At 36.6% G+C, this 21164-nt stretch overlaps 1 protein-coding gene across 1 annotated transcript in view; it reads left to right on the top strand.

Annotated features, from left to right (window-relative positions):
- The first annotated feature begins 2572 nt into the window (after positions 1–2572).
- Positions 2573–21164, top strand: part of AIMP1 (aminoacyl tRNA synthetase complex-interacting multifunctional protein 1) — a 25565-nt gene continuing 6973 nt past the window's right edge. The window contains exons 1-6 of the mRNA XM_008938274.1: positions 2573–2722; positions 14387–14520; positions 15245–15358; positions 16384–16536; positions 18924–19135; positions 20777–20945. Coding sequence (XP_008936522.1) covers positions 14412–14520; positions 15245–15358; positions 16384–16536; positions 18924–19135; positions 20777–20945 — 757 coding nt within the window. The 5' untranslated portion in view covers positions 2573–2722; positions 14387–14411. The remainder of the gene's footprint in view (positions 2723–14386; positions 14521–15244; positions 15359–16383; positions 16537–18923; positions 19136–20776; positions 20946–21164) is intronic.

Below are 21164 nucleotides of genomic sequence, written 5' to 3'. Positions count from 1 at the left end.
TTTTTTTTTTTTCTTTTTAAATTGGAGGGGAGAGGCATGGCAAGGGAAGAGATTCCCAGGTGAGGATTTGTTCTTCTCTATAATGTTTGTCGTGTGATATTGTGTTTATTAATTCATTAGTTGCCTTTGCACTTGCTGTGAAGTCTTCTAATGATGAAGTCTGTAACAAGGATGAAACATTTTGCAAGCAGTAGTTTCCCTCCTGAAAGTGTGGCCCCTGTGGTTCCAATCAGTTTAATAGGTCTGATAGAACAAGGGAAGGCACTTTTTGAACATAATAAAAATATACTGGTTTCCTTGGGTAGCATGATGGCTCCAAGTGTTTTGAGATTGTCACCATATTCATTTTGCAATTGTCACCATATTCAAGTATTCATAAACAGTCCAAGCATACATGTTTAGAGTGAGATTAGCAAAGTTCCTTGCCTGAGCATGTTCTGTGCTCGTCACAAATGCTTTTAAATTCAGTATGATTAGAAATTTGTAACCATTAACGACCATGGTTTCAGATATGGCAATTGCTGGTGTTCTTGGTGACAACATTCAGTGTGCCAGATCCCTGTCCAGTTTTGTAGGGGACAGTTGCTTATGATGCAATTCATGGCCTTCTCCTGGAGTGTGCATGTGTCTGTATATGGGGATAATGTGTAGTACCAGGTGATAGGGGAAAAAAGAAGAAAAAATCGGTTTAATATATAGGATTTTTCCTAAATGCTGTTTTTGACATTCTTTGGGGGACCTGTGGGGTTGGTGTTTTTTATTTTTCCTAAAGAAAACATCTTAAAAATGGCCTGCTTTTCAGGACTGGCAGGAGGTGGCTTTTTCAGATCTTAGTGGCCTCTTACTTTCTTATTGCTAGCTTGTAAAATGGTTTGCAATTTTAGTTTTCAATATCATATTTTAAATAACTGGCTGGTTCAAATGGAAAAAGAAGAGGAGGAATTCAATCGCCTTTTTGTTTTTGTGTGCTATTTCTTTTGCTATGGTAATTAATCTACTCCAATAATTCTAATGCTGCTGCTCACAGGCCAGTGTTGATCTGCATTGGCAGTAGTGTATGACCACCAAAGAATTTGTTTGTGGACCATCATGTATATTCTTCCTTTTGAATGTTCCTGGCTTTGTTCCTCTTCTGTTACTCATCAAATGTTGTCCACACCCATGGAGTTGGGTCAGGGATGGGGGGATAAAAGTAACTAGGAAAATAAGTCAGTGTCTGAACAATCTCTTTGAAGTCTTGGAGCAGAGCACCTTCCAGTGTTCACTTGCATATTTGTGGTTTGGTTTTGCTTCATTCTGTTTTGCTAGAACATTGTCAGTTGGTCAGTGGCCTTCTGGTAAGGGCAGGGCTCCCATTCTGTGCATAGAAACTGAAGAGGGGAGGTTTATCTAAAACCCCTTTGTCCATGTGGAGTGTGAACATTTCATTAATAAAAGTCTGAAATACTTTTAAAGGGATAAGTGTGGGAATAGTCTGCCTACTGAGATGAAAAGTTAAGGTTTCTCTTAAGTTTTGTTAACAGCCTTGAGTCATGATAGTCTGAAACTGATCTGTTTTGAGGATTAAATGTGTCATTGAGGTCTGTAACAGCACCTGCTGATACTTTCTCTTTCTAAAGAAAATTACAGTGATACTTTACTGAAATGGTAATTAGATAAGTTCTTCTTTGCCATGTACAATTTTCAGAGAGAAATTCCAGAAAAGAAGTAACTTCTGTTGACCTAGCTTTTATGTTGTTTTGCTTTTTTTTTTTTTTTAACTCCACAACTTTTTATACAATTAAGTTCTTATACCACTTATGTAAATTGGCAGCCTAGAAACTGTTCGTTGACTTCAAAACTGTGGAGAAGCAATCTTAAACTAGCATTCATATTGGAAAGCAATATATATGGTGTTTAACAATCATCCATTAAGCACCATTCATGTTAAAGAACCCATTCTTCTTTCCTCTGAATGCTGGGGAAAAACTGACAGAGATTCCATGCTGGATTAGGGGAAAATTGAGTTCCTTTCTTAACTGCTTCCCTGGTGTGTTGTCTCATATCCTAATTATCCAAGAGCAGACAGATTCTGAGATGATTTTTACATGTGAAAGTGCCTGGCAATGCATAAAACATCATCAGAAGTTGCCTTGAGTTAGCAAATATCTTCTTGAGAACATTTGGTACAATCTTTTGGCATAAAATGAGCTATTATATAAGACCTTTATTTTCATTTCCTTCTCATCAGGAGTGTTTCCAACATAACTTCAACTGAGTATGAATTAATAGTTTAAAGATTAGTGTCTGACTTCAAGAAATGATCCATGGCTATTGGATCTGGTTTCTATCCCTGAATGTTTCTCAGTTACAGTTTAATACACAGCTTTGTAGTGGCATCATGTTTCAGAACCTGAAGATAAGTGAGCAGATCACTTCAGCAGCTCAGTTGGCTGCAGCAGCTGGGGACTGCTGTCCCCACCAGGGCGCGGGAGCTTGCACGTGGCATGGAAGAGGTGCTATGCTGGGCTTGGTAGTAGCTGCCCTGGAGTGAAGGCTGTAAATTCACAGTTGTGCTTGTCCTGCTGGAAAGTTTGAAACCTTCTGTGTGAAGTGCTCTAGTAATTGGTAAGAGTCACATACTAAGGAAGTCACTGCTGACAGCTAGGGTATGACACTGAATTGTACACCAGGGAAATTAATCTTTTCTTAGGGATTGAATTACCCTGCTACATCATGGTCGGTAAGTAATTTAACATCCATATGACCATCTATAAAATAATGCTAATGATAAGAACTAAGCACAGATATTTTTTTTTTCCTTTACATATAGCTTATGTTTAAGTTTTACTGAGAATCTACCTGCAAATTTACACTTTCTGAAAATGCTAAGCCAAGGTATTCTAATTGAAAAATTGTTTTAAATGTTTGGATTTTTAATAGAATGATTTGGAACATTGTGAAATTATAATTTAGCTCAATTTGTCTTAAACTATGGAAAAAAAAAGCAGCTCTGAATTCATAGGTCAAGTACAGCTGTTCCCTGGAAGGTGCTTGGAGGTTTTTTTGTCAGATATTGTCAGCTGTAGTAGTGGACCTCAGCCATCTGTGTCCCAGGATGAGTGTACAAGGGTTTTGTTTAGTTTTAATTTTTTGTTTGGGTTGAGTTTTTTTTGTGTATGTGTTGTTTTTTTTTTTTTTTTCTCTGTATAGATCTAGTTTTAAAAGGGGGGAATATTGTTTTCATCTTAGACATTTTAAAAGCTGTGAAGCCCAAATGCTTCTTAGTACATACAGCTGCAAAGAAGGTGCTGAAAGGCAATTACAGGACTGCTTACTTTTTTTAGTAACGTTAAAAGATACAATATTGCTGTTCTTTCTCTCCAGCAGTGCTTAAGTGTTTATAGGAGATGTGATCCAGAAGTTTAGGTAGACGAACATACTCCTAACTTAGTAACTGTATTTGCTGTTTTGGACTCTGCCAAGAGGAGTACTGAGTATACTTACTTTGCAATTGGGTTATCAAGTGCTCATAAACCCAGATATTTTGTAACAGTGATGTTCCTAACTTAGTTCTTCTGGATACCAGTACATGAACATGTTAGTGAGAAGTTCTTTGTGAATGTACGCAATGAACTAACAGAGGGGAGAAGAAGGTGGGGGTACTGTCCTGTAACAGCTGGAGTTTTGCAAGGGGTGCTAAAGGGTAATCCAAAGAGCTCTTGATATTCCTCTCTAGTTTAGAATACAGAAAGCAAATCAGGCCAAAAATAATCCTTTCAAGTAACCCTTTTTGGTTTGGGAAGGTTATTTCTGTGTGTAAGCTAGAATAACTACAATAGGCAAAAGTGTCCTTTGTTCACGTGGGGTTTACATTTGATTTATCAGTCTTGGCAAACTGATTTGTTTTTTAAAATGTGGAATAAGCATCTAAAAATCTCAGCAGTGGTTCTCTGTTAATAAGAACTAAGTTTATTTTAAAAAGAAGAATGTGTTATATATAAGCAGCATTTGTTGTACAGGAAAATTTGATGGGCTTTTTTTTGTATACAAAGGACATCATTCTGTAGAATTTTGTTTTGTTTCAAATTAGTAGAAGATCTGAAATAGCTATGTAATAATATAACTCTTTGGTGAATGCTTGTGTCTGAGCAGAAGGGAATCTGGCATTTTGATTTCAAGTATCCTTTGAAGTGTTGCTTTCTGCCCTTTATTTAGAAATGATTGACAAGTAGTTGTTGTACAGTCTTTGCTTCAGAAGTTAGTTGTTTTGTTTTCCTGCTGGGAATAATGAAGTCTTCATCTGCAGAAAAATAAATCTGCTGAAATTTTTTTTCTTCAGAGTTGCTTTCTCTCCATTCCAAAAGAGAATAATTACTATATTGCTACTATCCAAGTTAGAATCACTGACCCAGAAAAGTAGTTAGTTACAACACTTAATAAATACTAATATCTGGACATTTGTTTTTTAAGTAGATGAGATGCTCTCTAGGAGTTTTAAGTCTTTTCAGTCTGTATATGGTGAAAAGACCTGTGTTTTGAGGCTGATGCAAGGAATATGCAGTGGTTGTTACTGCTGGCATATGGTTTTCAAGTGACATGTAACTGCTACTGGCTGCTGAGGATTAGTTATAGTCAGCCCACTTTAGGTTTTAAAGTTAATTCAGACTTTTCATACCACAGCTGAATAAATTTTCTCTGTGCAGGTTAAGTTAGTATCTTTACCAAAGTTTGTCATTAAAATATCTTCCTGTATTATATGAGTAAATTCATCACTGGAAAATACAGTTACTGATGTGATGAATGAAACTGGGTCGTTGAGTGTGTGTGGGAGGGTTTTGCCTGCATTAGTGAGATGCTGCAACTGCAAGCTTGAAGTTCCTGGAGGACTGCTCTTCCCTTTAAAGCTTTGTTTGACAGCTTTGTTTGACAGCTTTGTTGCTCCTTATTAAGAGCTGTTTGTCATTATTCTTGCATTGATTACACACAGGCACATGTGCACACAAACACACACGTTCTCAGTTTCAATTTTCTTCAGCTTTTATTTGGCCTACATAAAAGAATACCTAAAGTTTCTGCCTCAGTAAATTCCAGCAACTGTTAATGCGGTTGCAGTTAGAGAACACTGATTCTTTTGCTGTACATCTGCATTATGTCTGCAGAATAGTTTTGTGAGTAAATAATGGTTATTTTTAACTTTAGCGCTTGCTGTAACCGAAAAGTTACGTTCTGTTTTCCTTTAGTTCTGCTACAGCTGATTATTTAATGCTAATGTAAAAGTGATAAATTTCAAGATACTTTTTAACCACAGTTGAACTACGTAACATAACCACTAGACACGTTTCAGACACTAAGAATATTGTGGATTAAAATTGAAGAGGGGGATCAATGTTCCTGTGAACAACCTAACCAATACTGTTATTTTGCAGACTATTGCTGACATAAAATACATTGGCCATGGTATTCTTATTTCCACACTCTTCAGGGTTCTGAGGAGAAAGGTGCCTTTTTAGCAGCTTGACAAGTATTGTTGTCCTCATTGCTCTGACACACCTGAAAGAAAAAGATTGGATTTGGAGAGCTAACTAAACTGTAGTTTTCTCTCAAGCGAGACTTGTCTTAGTGAAAGGGGGTAAATGTTTTTCTTCTTTACCTTTTTATAACTGCTGGGCCTGTTTTTAATTAAGGAGGTAGTGTGAATGCTCACTTTTTAAAGATAAAGTTAAAAAAAAGAAGAAATGCCTAAGAAGCAGTGTTGTTCTTGTTATCAATAGGAAGAGTTCAGTGCAGTTTTGATTATTCTTCTATCTGATTTGGATGTAGTTTACTCTGTAGCTGCACCAGTAATCGAAACCTTTCACTCCACAGTAAACACTAGAGGGTGACCTGCAGTGCAGATTTTTTGAGTTCCTGTGGCATTTACTGACCTTGCAGACTTGTCCAGATGTAGCTAAGTCCATTTATATTTCTGATTTTATAGGCATATGTATGTATCTGTAATTGTAAAGTCCATCACCTGTTGAGGGAATTTTATGAGACTATTTTAAGGCGTGTGTAGCAAATACTTCTTTTTCTTTATATTCAGTGATAGCCGCTGAACACATCATGGTTCAGAAAATTAAGCTTTTATGAATTAAAAAAACCCCACAACCCTGTAAACTTTTGATGTAATAATTCTGTTCCAAAGAATTGGACGTGTATGGGGCTTGGAAATCTGTGCTTCAGGTCAAAGGAACACAGTAGTGTGTTGTGGGTGTTGCATCTTTTCCATCAAGAGACTTATGTGAGAATTCCTTTTGCACCTAGTGATCATTTACCCTAAAATTCTGATAGTATTGTTAAAATATTAATGCAGCAGGATCCAAAAAGATACACACTGCTGGAAAAAATACATAAGGCTGTCCAACTGTTTTGGCATATGAGCTGCTACTTAAATTTCAGACTGGAATATAAAGCACAACCAGATGAATCTCCTGAGCTTCCAGGGGACCTGGCAGATATAGTGGCTGTGTGACCTGCAGAGGTTTAAGTCAAGCAGTGAAAAGAAGTTTCTTTTCTTGAGCCACATTGTGAGCCGTCCATGTTGATTGAATTACTGCTCAGTCTTCTCAGATTCATAAATGAAGTTATTTATAATTTTGTGCAGTTTTCATTACTAAAGGATTTTGATAGCTCTGAAGGCAAAAATGTTGTTACAAACCACATCCAAGTGACTTGACTTTTGCCTTAACCTGGACAGAACTCCTTGTAGTCATGTCTGCTTTGTTTAGTCCTTGGAGTGTCTGCTTGGGGTTAGGAAAGCATACAAAGTTAATTCAGAATTGGACTGAGACAAGCATTAGCAGAAGCTTCTCCCTGAATACAAATTTAGCACAAGCTTACAGCCAGGATAGGATTGAAATTGCAAGTACTCTTAACTTACCCTTACACTTTTGAGTGTTGCAGCTGTAGTGTTGAGGTATGACACAGCTAATTACTACGTTGCAGCATCTATTAAGTCTGAAAATGGAAACTTGAACAAAATATTAAAATAGTTTTTATCTCTGACTATTGAATTTCTAATGGTCTGTATCATACAAGATCCAAGAGATCCATTTTCGTTCAAACTAAGCTTGTCATAATAATCTTAAAGGAAAAATTTCATGCCTCTACCTTTATTTGTTCTAACATATGCCTGTCTTCTTCATTCATTGCTTCTCATAGATTTCATATTTTGTGTGTCTCATTAATGCTATGACTTGCTTGTGACTTTAGTACATCATTCCCTTTCAGGTACGACGTGTCTTAATTTTTAAAAATAGCCATTACTGAAGAGATTCTGTTGCATCAAAATTGGTACCAGTGGATGAACCTTTTTTGTGTGATGTTCCATCACATTTTAAAAACATATCTTTCATGCTCCAGCATTTTTTTTCAATATGAAAAAATTCAGTTGTGTTTTTACTATTTACAGCCCCGTAAAATAGGGAGGATTGTGCTCTTAGGACTGCTAAAAGACCTGTCTGCAGCTGAGATTGAGCTTGATTTATCTGGCAACCAGAAGGGTTGGACTGTAGTCCCCAGAGCTAGCAAAGCATTCTTTAGGGCTGGCATTACTGGTTGGATGGACTATGTTAGACACATTAGTTTGGAAATCTGCAAGGCAGTTATTCTGGCGTTCAGTGCGAAAGATGTGAGTTGAAATAACATAAGGCAGAAATGTACAACTTTGCCTAAAAATTTGCTGCTTGGCTTTCAATACTGACTACACAGGGGCTTATGAATACTTAAAAGTCGTATTTAAGTGCTCAAACCAAAAAAATAAAAAATAGAGCTGTTCAACTGTTCGAAGACCTGGTTATAGCAATCACTTGTTTGAGGAGAATGAAGAAGATAAAATTCTTATGTTGTTTTGCGGTTAAAAATCTGCAAAACTGTATTGCCATACTTAATAATAATACCCTCATACATTTTAGGCTGTAATTCCATGTTACTCAGATTAAAAATTGTTCTTCAGCAAAATACAAGGATAATAGTTGAAATTTAATTTGATCTTCTATAGTGCCACATTTCTAATACCTGGTAGATGATCACTAATCTAGTACTGAGAGTAAAAAAATGAGGTTCTGTAGTGATTTCTTTGATGATAATGTCTAGATTTTGCAGTTTTAGAATACAAGTTATCTGTATTGATGAAAATCTTGACAAAAATACAGTGGATTTTTGGTTTGTTTTGGTTTTAGTTATGCTACTATTGCTAGTTGTTGCTTTTCAAGTGTTTGTCAGTGTTCTACCAGAAATATTTTGGTAGGTCTTTGCTCTGTGTGGAGAAGGACCTAGGTTAGAGTCTACGTTTTGATCATTTACATGTGTTCACTTAGGGCATTAAACTGCTTTTTTAGTTGTGTAAATTTATGCAGGGAACACAGGTAACAGCAGCTCTACCCCAGTAACAACTGTCATCGATATGATTAATGGTCATTCTCAGTTTATTTGCCCAAATAGCCCAGTTTAGATACAGTTCCAAGTAGTTCCTGCTATTGTTAATTGGCTATTGTTAATTGGGTACAAGTTTAAGTTTTCTACATCCCCCTCTAGTATCAGTATCTAAGTTTCGTATGACATCAGTTTCTACTCTCATTATCTTTGTTTCTTGAATACAGCTTCCTAGCAATTAAGAACCTTGGCTGCTCACTGCTGTAGAGAGATCAAGAATTACCCCCAAACTTACTTTGACAACCTGAGACTTAGAAAACACCCGTTCTTCCTTCGCAGAGCTAACAATATACTTAATTCTGAAAGACAAATGAGCTGGTCATTACATCTTAACTGATGTAATGGGGTGCACTGTATCTTTTTGCTCTGTTATGAGGAAACTAGGACTTTGATTTAGTCTCAAGTAATGCAAAAGTGTATCTAATACCTAACGTATTTCTGTTCTCTTTCTTCAGTGTTGCACTGCTATTCACTGATACCTTAGCCTATTTTTGTGTAGATTTAAAAGGCACCTTTTTAAAACCTGTTTGTGAACAGCTTCATGTCTTACTATATTTTGTGATTAAGGAATTGTATTTTTCTGCAGATAAAACTGTAGAAAAAACGTGTTTCTGTTTAAGTAAATCTGATTTTTCTTTGTCATTTGAAGCCTAGAAACATTTAATCTTTTAGAAGTGCATTTCCTGGGAAGGAATATTTGGGTGTAAAAGCCATGAGTGCATTTTACAATGTGTAAGAGGTTAAAGCCAGTGAAACAGCCAACTGTTTGTGGTAGTGATAAGTAAGTGCCTGAAAATTACTGAATATAGCTATTTCCAAAATGTCCTAGCAATAGAATTATGTAACTGCAAGTTTGTAACTGAATGTTACAGACCATTGCCTCCCGAATGACAAATTGGGAGCTTTTGCTGATCTTCTCTGCTTAAGAGTGGAGGAAGACAATCAAGTCAAGCTGATCTCAAACTAATTAGTTGTAGCTCACAGGGATTTCTAATAGTTTAAATTTTCATAGTTTTGGAAAATAAACCTTTAGGTTTTCTACCGGAAATGTGAAATCAAATCAGATATTGTAAATCTTAGCCAAGGATGCTTACAGCATCAGATCTAGAACACTTTATCAGAAGTTAGGAGGAACGTATAAGAGAAAACTGTTTTTTAAAGCATGAATCCAGATTCTCTGAGACAGGAGATGGGACATGTTATAACAGCTTCCTGGTTGCACTGCTGCTTTGGTTTAGGAAAGATAACGTAGTTCCTTTCTCTTCTTTTTTTTCTTCTGTTTTGATCTGCTCACTACTGTCCCTTACTTTGTAGAATAAAAAGGTGCGATGTGAGATTCTTAAACCTAATTCACTGCATCCTGACGGTTTATAGAAGTGTAAAGCATAGGAAAGTACAGTCTGGCAAACAGCTGGCATGTTCTATTGTATTTATGTTTTGGGGTTGTTTTTTGTAAGACTGTCTGCCAGAAATGACCATACTCAATAAAAGATGCTCAGGCAGAAGTCTTTGAATACTTTTCTTTTGCAGAAACAAAGTAATTGTTGATATTTTGTTTTTCACAGGCAGTAGAATACTTTGCTGTACGAGTCGGCCACAAGAAAGCATCTTGAGATGTCTCACAAAACAAGAGAAGGAGTTTAATTTGAGAGCTCCTTGAGACTTAAGAGGACAAGTATGGGAAAATGAATTGTCATTAAATATTTTCTCTATATTTTGAATTCATTAACTTTATTTATCATTGGAAAAATTAACTTGTCAATAACTTTTAAAATAAGGCTGATCCCACTAGTTCTCTTTCATAATGACAAACTTTTAATTTGAACAGAGAATCTCAATTGAAAAGCAAACATGTCTTTTTGCAGACATTTTTCTCCTGTAGTGGTTCCTTGCATGATCTTAGGTCTTGATTGCCAGCTATCATAAACATGGCATTCTCTGCAAGGCATATTTTATGCTAGATAGGCCATCTTGTGATTGCTGTCTGCTAAAGATCAGCAGGATTGGTTTTGCTGTAAAAAATACTTGATTCCTCCATAATGCGCACAAAGTGAAGAACGATGATGGGGCAGTGAGGCAGCTGTGCAATGAGGATCACTGCTTAGGTGTGGTAAGCTGTGAAAGTTTATCCTCTTGTAGAGGAGTTGGTGGATGTCTGAGAGAGAATGAGAGAAGCAGACACTTGTGGCAATTTTGTTTTGTTTTCATTGTTTGAGACAACATTTAGCAACTTTTTATCTCAACACATGCTGAGGGTGAGCAACTGAAACGCATTTGGTGTTTGGTTGTGTTGCATTGAGGCCCGTAGGAATGAATGAGAACAAGAAGTAAGATGCCTGTCATCTCGGAGAGCAGAGCAAATCTTGGCTGAATTGGAAATGCTGAAATAAAGCTGCATCACTGCCATGGCTGTACTCGATGCATATATGGAGAACGTGTTGATCTGTCTTGCTGAGAAGCCTGCAGGTTGGATCCTGTACAGCTAGTAATCTTTGTGTGTTGGCATTAACAAATACCACAAGGAAAAAAAAAATGAGAACTTCGAGGCACTGAGGTTTTTTAACCTCCAGCTGGAAAAAGGAATGCTTAGAGCTAATTATGTTAGGCTTTGGGAATCAGTTGGCTTCCACGCTTCCAATTGCTGTTTTTTTGGTTAAACGATTGCTTTTCCAATAGTGAAAAGTAATTGGTTCCATGTTTGGACTATGGCTAGATTCCAAAAACAATTTTTAGAATTTAAGTTTGAAATCTTGTCATTAATTTTATGGAGGTTTTGGCTTTTTCATGCTTTTAAAAACAGAATATTGATGTTGAAGAATAAGCTACAACAAGGTGTATGTTTTTAGCATCTCTTTGGTGTGTTCTTTTGATCTAGATATATTCTAAGGTCAAGCCCAATGTTGATAAACCAGTATTTGTAAAACGTTGAAGTTTTGGTGTCGTTTGTACTATATAAGAAGTCTTGATTTGTTAAAGAGTTTGCCACTTTGGGGACCCTTCCATATTACACGTTCTTGAGAAACAGAGTAGAGTAACGCCTGTTTTCTCCTGTGAGGCTACTGCAGCTACTTAAGAGGACTGCAGGAGGCAATTCTTCCTGTTTAAAAGAAGATAGGCAACTCTTTCAGTCATCAAGTAGAATGATGAGCAATTTAAAGAACTTTCATGAAGTTACATATCAACACACAAATAACTGCAGGACTTCATTTGAAGGCTGAATTCCATTATAGTGGAGCAAGTGGGTTTTGGAATAGTTCTGAATGTCTTGCAGGTAGCAAAGTAGTCCTCAGAGGTCTGACATGAAACAGTTGCCCTTAGCTGAGCAACCAGGTAACTTCAGGAGGTTACCCTTTTCAGAAGGTCTGAATATGCTTACTCCTTTGGTTTCCAGAACTACTTTGGTTTGAAGGGAAAGCAGCTCATTAGGCACAGTTGGATGCAGTGACTTTACTTTCTCTTGGCCTCTGGAACATTTTCTGCAAAACAGGTCAGAATCTATCTGTAGTGAGATATGATTTTGGTTCTTAAGCTATATTCTTCCAAGTTTTCTTTCCTGTTTTTAGTTTATATCACCAATAAGAGTTGCTTGTTTGACGGTTGTTTGTTGTTTTTTTGGGTTTTTTTTTGTTTTTTTGTGTTGTTGTTGTTGTTTGTGGAGTGGGAGGCTGTCAGGGTAATAGAGGGCAAAGGAAGTAGGGGAACATTTAAAAAAAATCTAAAAAATCTTCAACCTTTGATTGTTGCAGTGCTATTGTTTGTAATGTGTTTTGTGATTTATAATAAAAGGTGTATCTTAACTTTTTTTTTTAATCTGCCCTTTTTAGATACAGTTTTACCATTCTGCTGTAAGGGTTCCTGTGCCTGTACAGCAGTTCATTTCAGCCTGTTGGCTCTTTAGATTAGTATCAGAAATACCTATTCCTTTGTGGTATTATTATAATGCTAGGTTTACAGAAATTTATTTGACAAGTGGGAAAATGTCTACCCATTGTAATCATGTAACTTCATTTCCAGATCTTCAGTTCATTAGCCAACTTGGCTAAAACCTACCAAATGTACCAATTCTATTCACTTTGAACTTTTAGTAGCATTTCTGTTATTGTTGGCAAAGTTTCTCCTGTTAGTAGTGTGTTCCCTGGAGAGAATATGTAGCTTGCAAGAAATCTTACTGGTATGCAGGCAGTAATACCCTGGGCTTTGTGTTATGCTGTGTTGTGCCATAATAGTTTTATGTCTATTTCCATTTGACATCTAAATCAGTAACTTATTGGATCACTGTTTTCTATTTTAAACCCTTCTGTTTTCAGACTGCACATGAAAACAAAATTATTTTCCTATTAACAGAGATTAATTTGAATATTAAAATCACTTTTGTTGTCCTGGAGAGATGCTTTTACTGCTCTCTCCACAAGAGTTTCTTTCTTTCAAAAGAAAAATCTGTTGTGGATGAGTAGAAGTTGTGATGGCAGCAACACTCTTGCATCTTTAAGCGAAACAGTGTGTGTAAACCAGACTTTGATTGTATTAGATTGCAAGGAAGGCAAGATGTTGGTTCTTTCATCACTTTTACAGGGGTAATATACCCCATGCATCGCCTGACCACTGCATCTCTCTCTGGCTTTGTGAATTTTCCTTTGAGAACTTTTAATTACACCCTTCCAGTTTTGTTGTTTTCTACTTTTTTTTTTTTCTTTAATAACTATATAGCTGTGGAGAATTAAGTTCTTTGTAATGGAAGATGGGATGTCAAATGTAAGGTAGATGCTGAGAATGCAGCAAAGGCGATATGTTGACACTGGCATGAGTGTGGTTGTAGCAGTTTACCTGTCAGTTATTTCTAAACTTGTTTAGTCTTCAGCATGCCTTTTGTTCAAAATACCAACAGAGAATATTTGTACAGTTTTAGCTCATAGTGGCAGAATGATATTGAAATAAAATGGGAAGTTTTCTGCCAATTTGATATGAGCAGATGTGGTTTTGAGCTCTGATAAACTTGAGTAGTCAGTGCATGCATCTGGATTGTCATGTTCTTACCAGTTCTTCTCTTTGGCAGGCAAAGCGTCTTTTCTTCCACCTATAATCAGTTTTCTTGATTTACAGATGAGGCAGCTGTTAGTCCAGATTCTTTCTTCATCTAGATACTGGGTGGGAGGGTGAAAGCACTGTCTGCTGCAGCTACGAAGGACAGTAGCTGTTTTTCATTGTTTTGTTGCAAGTATTTCAGCTTTTATAGCTAGACACAAATGTTGCAGAGAAGGAAATAGGCCAAATTTGATGGCTTTCTAGAAATAAGGGCTATACACAAGGCACGGTTAATTTTTGGAATGTTAGAGAAACACAGTAAAAGGAGTTGATCATCCTAAAAGAACGTTAGACAACATTTATTTGTGCTCTTGCTTTTACTGGTCATTTGTGTTTCCTGCTACTTTAATCTGTTACCTCTGTGTCTGGCCTTTTATTTCTGAATAAATTTATTTTAAAAGTTTGTAAATTTTTGTGGGATGTTTCTATTTCCTTAGTCTCAATAGAACTCTGCATACACTTAATTAATTTTTTTTAGCTGAAACTAGGATACAATGTTCTGTCCAACCTTTTCCTTTTTTTTTTTTTTTTTTATTTTTTCTTTCCCCTGATTTATTCATACCTTTCTGAGAAGGTAGAATCTTTTTTGTTTCATGAAGGAAGAACATGTTTTCTGCAGCTGAGAAGAAAAGTAACTTCTCTTTCAAAGTATGTGAAAGCATCTGTCAAACATCAGATTCCATTTAACGTTGCGTTTTGTTAGGGCTTTGTATTAGGAGGTGGGAGCCCAGCTTGTTCCCTTAGCAAATATTCTTATTCAGCAGATGATTTTAGAAATGCCTCGTGTGGTGAGAGATGGTAGTGGTACTATGTAAAGAAGTCACTAATTTTGAACTGTCTGTTTATCTAGGTTTTTAGCCCGTTTCTTGGTAAAGATGGCAGCCAACAATGCAGTACTGAACAGACTGGAGCAGAAGGGTGCAGAGGCCGATCAAGTTATTGAATACCTCAAGCAACAAGTTGCTCTGCTCAAGGAGAAAGCTAGTAAGGAATTATCTGTCTCATGATACACTGGTTTAACCAGATGGTTGACATTAAATGCTCACAGCAAAAAATGAGAACATGGACAACTTCATTGGTGCTGTCAGCTTTTTAAGTGTATTTCAAGTTGTCCAAGATAAAGCTAGTAATAGTAGCACCACTTCACTGTCTTGTGGTTTGTGGGTTTTTTTGAAGCTTCTTGTTCTGAAGTGGGAAAAGCATGAATGAGGAAGGATTAATGACACAAACAGATTAAGGAGATTTGATAGAAAGCTAGTCCATTTCAGGGGAGAAAAGAAGTTGGGAAGAATATGAGACTACACATTTGCCTGAACGTGTTAATGCTTTTTCACCACTATGGGATTGTCTCAGGAGTATTGTGCCTTCAACTTTGATATTTTGTATATATTGATATCAGTGAATTAAGGTGCTCCATATTACAAACATGTTCATGCTTTTCCTAATAGGTTTCTTAGAATGTTTTCTTGTGAGTCTATTTAGGGGACCGAGAAGGTAGTGCCTTGAGAGGCAACTTGAGTACTTAGATATTGTAAAAAATGGCTATTTCAAGAAAGAAAGTATTCCAAAATATTTCTGATGATATATTCCTTAAAACTTTCCACTTTTTTTTGGTGTTTAGCACGCCATGTTTCACTTTTCCTCTATTTGCAAAATGCTGAATGCTAGTTAGTGAAACTCGTCATTTTTAATGTAGCATCTACTCTAGTTTTGCAGGCATCTCTCCGAGAAGAGAAGAAGCTCCGTGTGGAGAATGCTAAACTGAAGAAAGAAATTGAAGGACTGAAACAGGAGCTGATTCAGGCAGAAATTCGAAATGGAGGTGGGGAAAATAACTCCTGTCCTCATACAACATAGATCTAGTTGCCACAAAATATGATCAGAACTATTTTAATTCTTCTTGGCTTTTATCTTCTAGTTTGTGACTTTATAGCATTTCTTACAAATTCTAGACTTTCCTAGGTTCCATGTCTATGCCAATTCTCTCAATTCCAACATTGTAGTAGGCTGCAAGCCTAACAGGTACATATGCCAAATCTAAATCAAACATGGAGCTGGTTCTTTTCTTGTACGATGCCTTTCATAATAAGCCCTGAATTTGATGACAATGACTCCTTATAATAACTTAGAAATTGCTGAATTTCTAACATTTCTTGATACTCTGAGTATTTAATCTCTGTGGAATATCAAGCCATAGTTCAAAGTATAGATGGGCAGCGGCTTAATAGAAAATCTGTGGTAATATAAATTAGAAACAGTGTGTTTTCAATTTTTGATTCCATGCTTTACAGAGAATTTAGGGAAGGGGGAAGTAAGGGATCATTGGATAATTTTAGAGCTGCAGGTAAATTCTTAGAATGTGATTACTCAAGGTCAGTTTCTTCAGTTTATCAGAAAAAAAGAGTTGAGGAATGATCTGACTACAATATAAAAACGTGACTATGCTGTAATTTGCTATGCATATAATCCAGTAGGACAAGAGCTAGTAGCTAGAAAGTGAAGCTAGACAAATGAGAAACAAGGTGTTAGTAGCAGAAATAGCTAGATGTTGAAATAAACTACCAAAAGAATCTGGGTTTGCTTATATATTTTCTTGTGTTTAGCACTTTCTTCTTAGAAGATATGTAGTCAAAGGTTTTGTTCTTAAAGTGACAGGAGTAATCATACATAGATTGAGTTCTGAAATGTGTTTTGTAGTGTTGTGCTTCACTACTCAGCGGTTGTGGTTCAGGTATTTTAAGCAAAGTTTTCAGTTCTCTCTAGTTTTTCATTTATGTTAGTAGCTTAAAATGTCATAGTGTTCAAAGTACTGGTCCTCCTTCTAACTCTTGTGGTTTTGCATTTTAGTAAAACAGATTGCAGTTCCTGGTACAACCATTTCTACAGCTTCATTTTCAGATGGTGTTCCACAGCCTACAGCAGCTTCATCATCTGCTTCCAAAGATCAAGTTAAAAGTGAAGATGAAGAAAAAAAAAAGAAGGAAAAAGTAGAAAAAAAAGGTACTTCAGTTTTCTTAGCTCTGATAGACTTGTAAGGCATCTAATTCATGCACGTGCTCTCGCATCACTTTGGGCACAGAGAGAAATGGTTTGTATAGCCACAGTATGAAGGGTTGTGTGCTAGCTCTTAAAATCTTGGAAGTACTTGAAGCTAGTTAAGGGCATAGGTAAGCTACAGATTGTTATTTAAATGGGTTGCCAATTTTCTTTTAATGTGGCTGAATTCCTCTCGACATTCCAAACCCCACAACAGAAAAAAGCAAAACCAAAATACATACAAGAGGGAAAAGAACAGGGTGGGTGGAGGAGGGAGAAGAGGGTACGAATTTTAGAGTTTTTGGTGGACTGGATGGCTTTCTGTTCTGAGACTTAGTTTGGGTTTTGGGTTGTGATTTCTTTTTTTTATTTTTGGTTGCTTGGTTTTTGTTGTTTTCTGCTATGGAAACAGTGCAAGCAAAAGGCACAGACCAGACCAGCAAAATACCTTGCAAGCAGTAATAGTATAACATAATAGTAAAGGAAGAGTGCTGAGTTGCAGTTTTCTGCATCTTCTAGGTATGCTGCTTTACTTTTTTACAGGAAAATTCTTAAAGGCAGTCAACTTGCATCAGAACTGATCAGAAACATTGATGTTAACACTGGTGAAATTGTGTAGCTAGAGAGAAGTACTATGTAAAGGACACAGGCAGATAGCATAATCTGGTTTTGGCAAAAGGCAGGAAACGTAGGAGAAGGGTATGTAGGTTTCTTAACATTTTCCCACCTGTTTTTCTTCATTAGTTGTCTGTATTGAGTTCTGTTTAACAAAATCTCTTAGTAGAAGGAAAGATGTGTCTGTTACACTTTTACGAAAGTACAGTTATCTAGCTTGTAACTTAAACTTGTGTTTTAGAGGCGTTCTATTCAAATTAGTAGTAATTGATCAGTACAGCTTTTCAGAGTCTGGATGTTATGCTGATAGGGCACTGTATCTCTTCCATTTATCTGATGAGCTGCACACAGGCTTGTAAGTTACTTCATGTTTTTTGGTGTACTGCAGCCTTTGACACATCAATATTCCACAGAGCTGTATATATAAAAGCAGAGGCCACGTGTCATATCAGGCAATTAACTGTTTTCTTCAAGTATTCAGTGGCTACAGAGCAAGTATTCAGTTGGTAAGGAAAAATAAATCTGTCTTGTGTTGTATTTCTTTTCATCTTGTATAACTAACTCAAATTTGGAAGGCAGTCTATATTTTTTTTTCTTTCAGTGACTGTATTTGGAAAAAGGTGAAATACAGCATAAACATTAAATAGTAGTTATGAACAGGCTATTTCTGTGGAGTTCAACATCTATTGTAGGTATAGTATTTAATAGTCAAAATAACCAATATGTAAAATTTCTTTCTAGTCTTGAAGTTGATGGAATTGTGACATATCTCAAATCCTTCTGCCTTTTGTTACCTATCTTGTCTATTGTCTGTCTTGTTGTTCACACGTTCTTAGTTCCATTTCTTGGAAACTTCATATGTGAGACTTCTCTGGATATTATTCAGGGCTGACACAGTTTGGGGTCAGGGCCACCTCCAGAACTCCAGAACTGATAACAGATGCTGTTAACCACCCTGCCCGCCCACCCCCCCGGGGTAAAGAGAAAGTTAATAAGGGAGAAAGACTTACCAACTAGAAAAGAAAAGGAGCTTTTAATACCACCACTACTAATAATAGTAATGATGATGAGAAAATAGAATATGTACAAATATATACCAAATAAATATCAAACCCACCTCCCCCCCGCTCCATGTCAATACGTCACCGTCACCTGGGAGTCCCAGGCTGGACTCAGCCACAGACCCACTGGGCACAGGAGCTGGATTCTGGAACTCAGTTTAGGAACACAGGGCTCAGCCTCAAAGGCAGAATGGATGAAGTTGTCCTGGATTCTGGCCATTGCAAACCAGCAGAAGCAAGGAAGAAGGTGGAAGGGAGATAGAAGGGGTGATGGAAGGGCTGCCCCTCCTGATCCTTCAGATTTTACCAAGTATGAGGGATATGGGATGGAATTACCCCATTAATGAATCTTAGGGTCACTTACCTTGTCCACTCCTCCCCACAGGTGCAGCTTTACTTTCTGCCCCCCTCTGTATGGTACAGAAGCTTAGCAGTGACCTTGATCAGCACAGCAGTCCCTGGCAGTAACTCTAAACATGGAATGTTGTCACTGCTGAAAGCAGGCGGTCTGCAAAAACATGCTGCTAACTTCAGACAAGGCAGTTAATTAGAAGAACTTTAGCTGAAAAGTTAAAATCACTGAACAGCACCAGCCCTGTTCGACCCCAAACCAGGACAATATTATTTATGCTTTTTTGAAAAATGTTTGTTTCACAAGCTAAACTTTATTTTTAGGTGAAAAGAAGGAGAAGAAACAGCAGCCAGCTGTTGGAAGTAGTGATGCAAAACCTGTAGATGTTTCTCGTCTGGATCTTCGTGTTGGCTGCATTATTACTGCCGAAAAGCATCCGGATGCAGACACTCTGTATGTTGAAGAAGTGGATGTTGGTGAAACAAGCCCAAGGACTGTTGTCAGTGGTTTAGTTAAACATGTTCCTCTGGACCAGGTATTGACACAATTAACAAAAAAACACTTGAAATAGCAATGTTGTGGTTTTGGCTGACTGTCTTGGGGTGGGCTTTTCTTTTTGTTTCATTTAACCTTGTGGATTTTCTTACCATTTCTTTGTGAAAACGCTGCATGTGTATTAGTTTTTCAAACGCATTTGAAGACCTTTTCCCATCACTTTCACTAGGATATGTGTATGTTTGAAATGTTGATAAATACTTCTTAATTTTGTAATAGTAATCAACTTCTCGTACAGAGATCTCAGGCAATATATGCAAACATTTGGGCCATTGTGATTGGAGAGAAAGGAAGGATGTGGTGCTGCTTTGGTTTTCTTTCCTGATAGCCGTTGAAGATGATGATCTTCATTTCTGTATTAAAGCAGCTGGTTTTGTTAATTGTATAATCTGTAGTAGAAGACCAGCGCTCTGAAGCGTAGGATTTTTTTCCAGTAAGTCAAACTAAAGTTGAGTATCAAATGCAGAAATATTGTAAGTTCTTTTTAGTCTGTATATCCATTTGCTAATTGTTATTCAGTGCTAGATAATATCTACAACTTGCATTTGAGAGTTTCTGACATCTTTCTGCTGTTTCTTGTGTCTTGGGCTATTTATTGGAGTAGCAATAACTTAAGAAATTTGCAGTCCATGAGCTGGCTTGAAACTTATGCAAGATCAGCTTTTCATTATAACAACTTCATTTTGGATATTTATATTTTTGCTTTTTAAAATTTTCTACTTGGAAAATATGTGGTATTCCAAATACTTCATCATATGACTTTTATTAAGTATTAGTTCTATTTAAAGTTTATAATGCAATGCACAATGACTGAAATCTAAAACTATGGATGTTTATGTATGTGCACTAGGAGTAGGAATTAAGGCTTCCTTAATTTCTGTCTGTATCTTAGGAATGTTCTGGGGTTAACTTTTCTTCAGTTTGAAAGTGTGGTTTGTTTTCTAGGCTAAAATGTGGCATTTTCCCCAAAGTATGTTTTTTCTGGTTTAGTATTGTGATTTTTGTTAAAATAAAACAAAGCAAGAAACCTAGTTCTACAGTTTTGCTCTAACCAAGTGCAGTACACAATCTATATCCAGTCATTTTCAGTGGCCAAAAAAAAAAATACAAAGCATTTGGCTTATCTAAGACAAAACTTAAGATTCAAACGAGATAATTGTGTAAAACACCTGTACTCTTCCAGTATACAGGTTTTTTTCTGTGAGATAGTCTTATTTGTATAGTGGGGTTTTTTTTGGCTTGTTTTTTATTATGAAGTTGAAATTGTTTGGTTAATACTGCTGTATTGAAAGTAGACTGAAGTGGTCATCTAGAATGAGTAGAGCTGGACTGTTGGTGAAATACATTACCTGATTTTTTGATTTCCAAATTGCACATTATATATTTCCATAAATGTCCTAATGAAGCATTTAGTCTGTTATTCACTCACCAACTTTTAAGTGGTTTAAATGTTATTTGTTACTAGTGTGCAGGCATTTAAAATTGACTGTTGCTGTATGCTTCTGTCATCCTTTTTAAGGTGTCTTCATTATAATTCAGTTGTTATACTGAAATAATTAAGAGTCCTCAAAAGTATAAGGCATTTAAGCACTCAAATCCTTCTTTTTTCCTCCCTCCAAAGATGCAGAATCGGATGGCAGTACTACTCTGTAACTTGAAGCCTGCAAAGATGAGAGGAGTAGTATCTCAAGCTATGGTGATGTGTGCCAGCTCTCCAGAAAAAGTGGAAATTCTGGCTCCTCCCCCTGGGGCAGTACCCGGGGATAGAATCACTTTTGAAGGTTTTCCTGGTAAGCAATTGGAGGCAATAAGTATGCCAAGGCGACCTCAGTGTTTAAGCAGATAAAACAATATTTTAAAGTTGGTTGTGTGTTGTTTCTTTTTTATTTGGTTGGGTTTTTTTAATTTTCTGTATTAGTTATAGTCAAAATTTTTTATTATTAGCATGCTAAGATTGTTTAAAGAAAGGGTTGAAAATACTTAACCACCTGTCAAAAATTGCAAAATGT

Source organism: Merops nubicus, unplaced genomic scaffold (assembly GCF_000691845.1).
Source record: "Merops nubicus isolate BGI_N331 unplaced genomic scaffold, ASM69184v1 scaffold8114, whole genome shotgun sequence".
NCBI lineage: Eukaryota > Metazoa > Chordata > Aves > Coraciiformes > Meropidae > Merops > Merops nubicus.
Note: the sequence above shows the minus strand (reverse complement) of the source record. Positions and strands in the feature narration are given on the sequence as shown.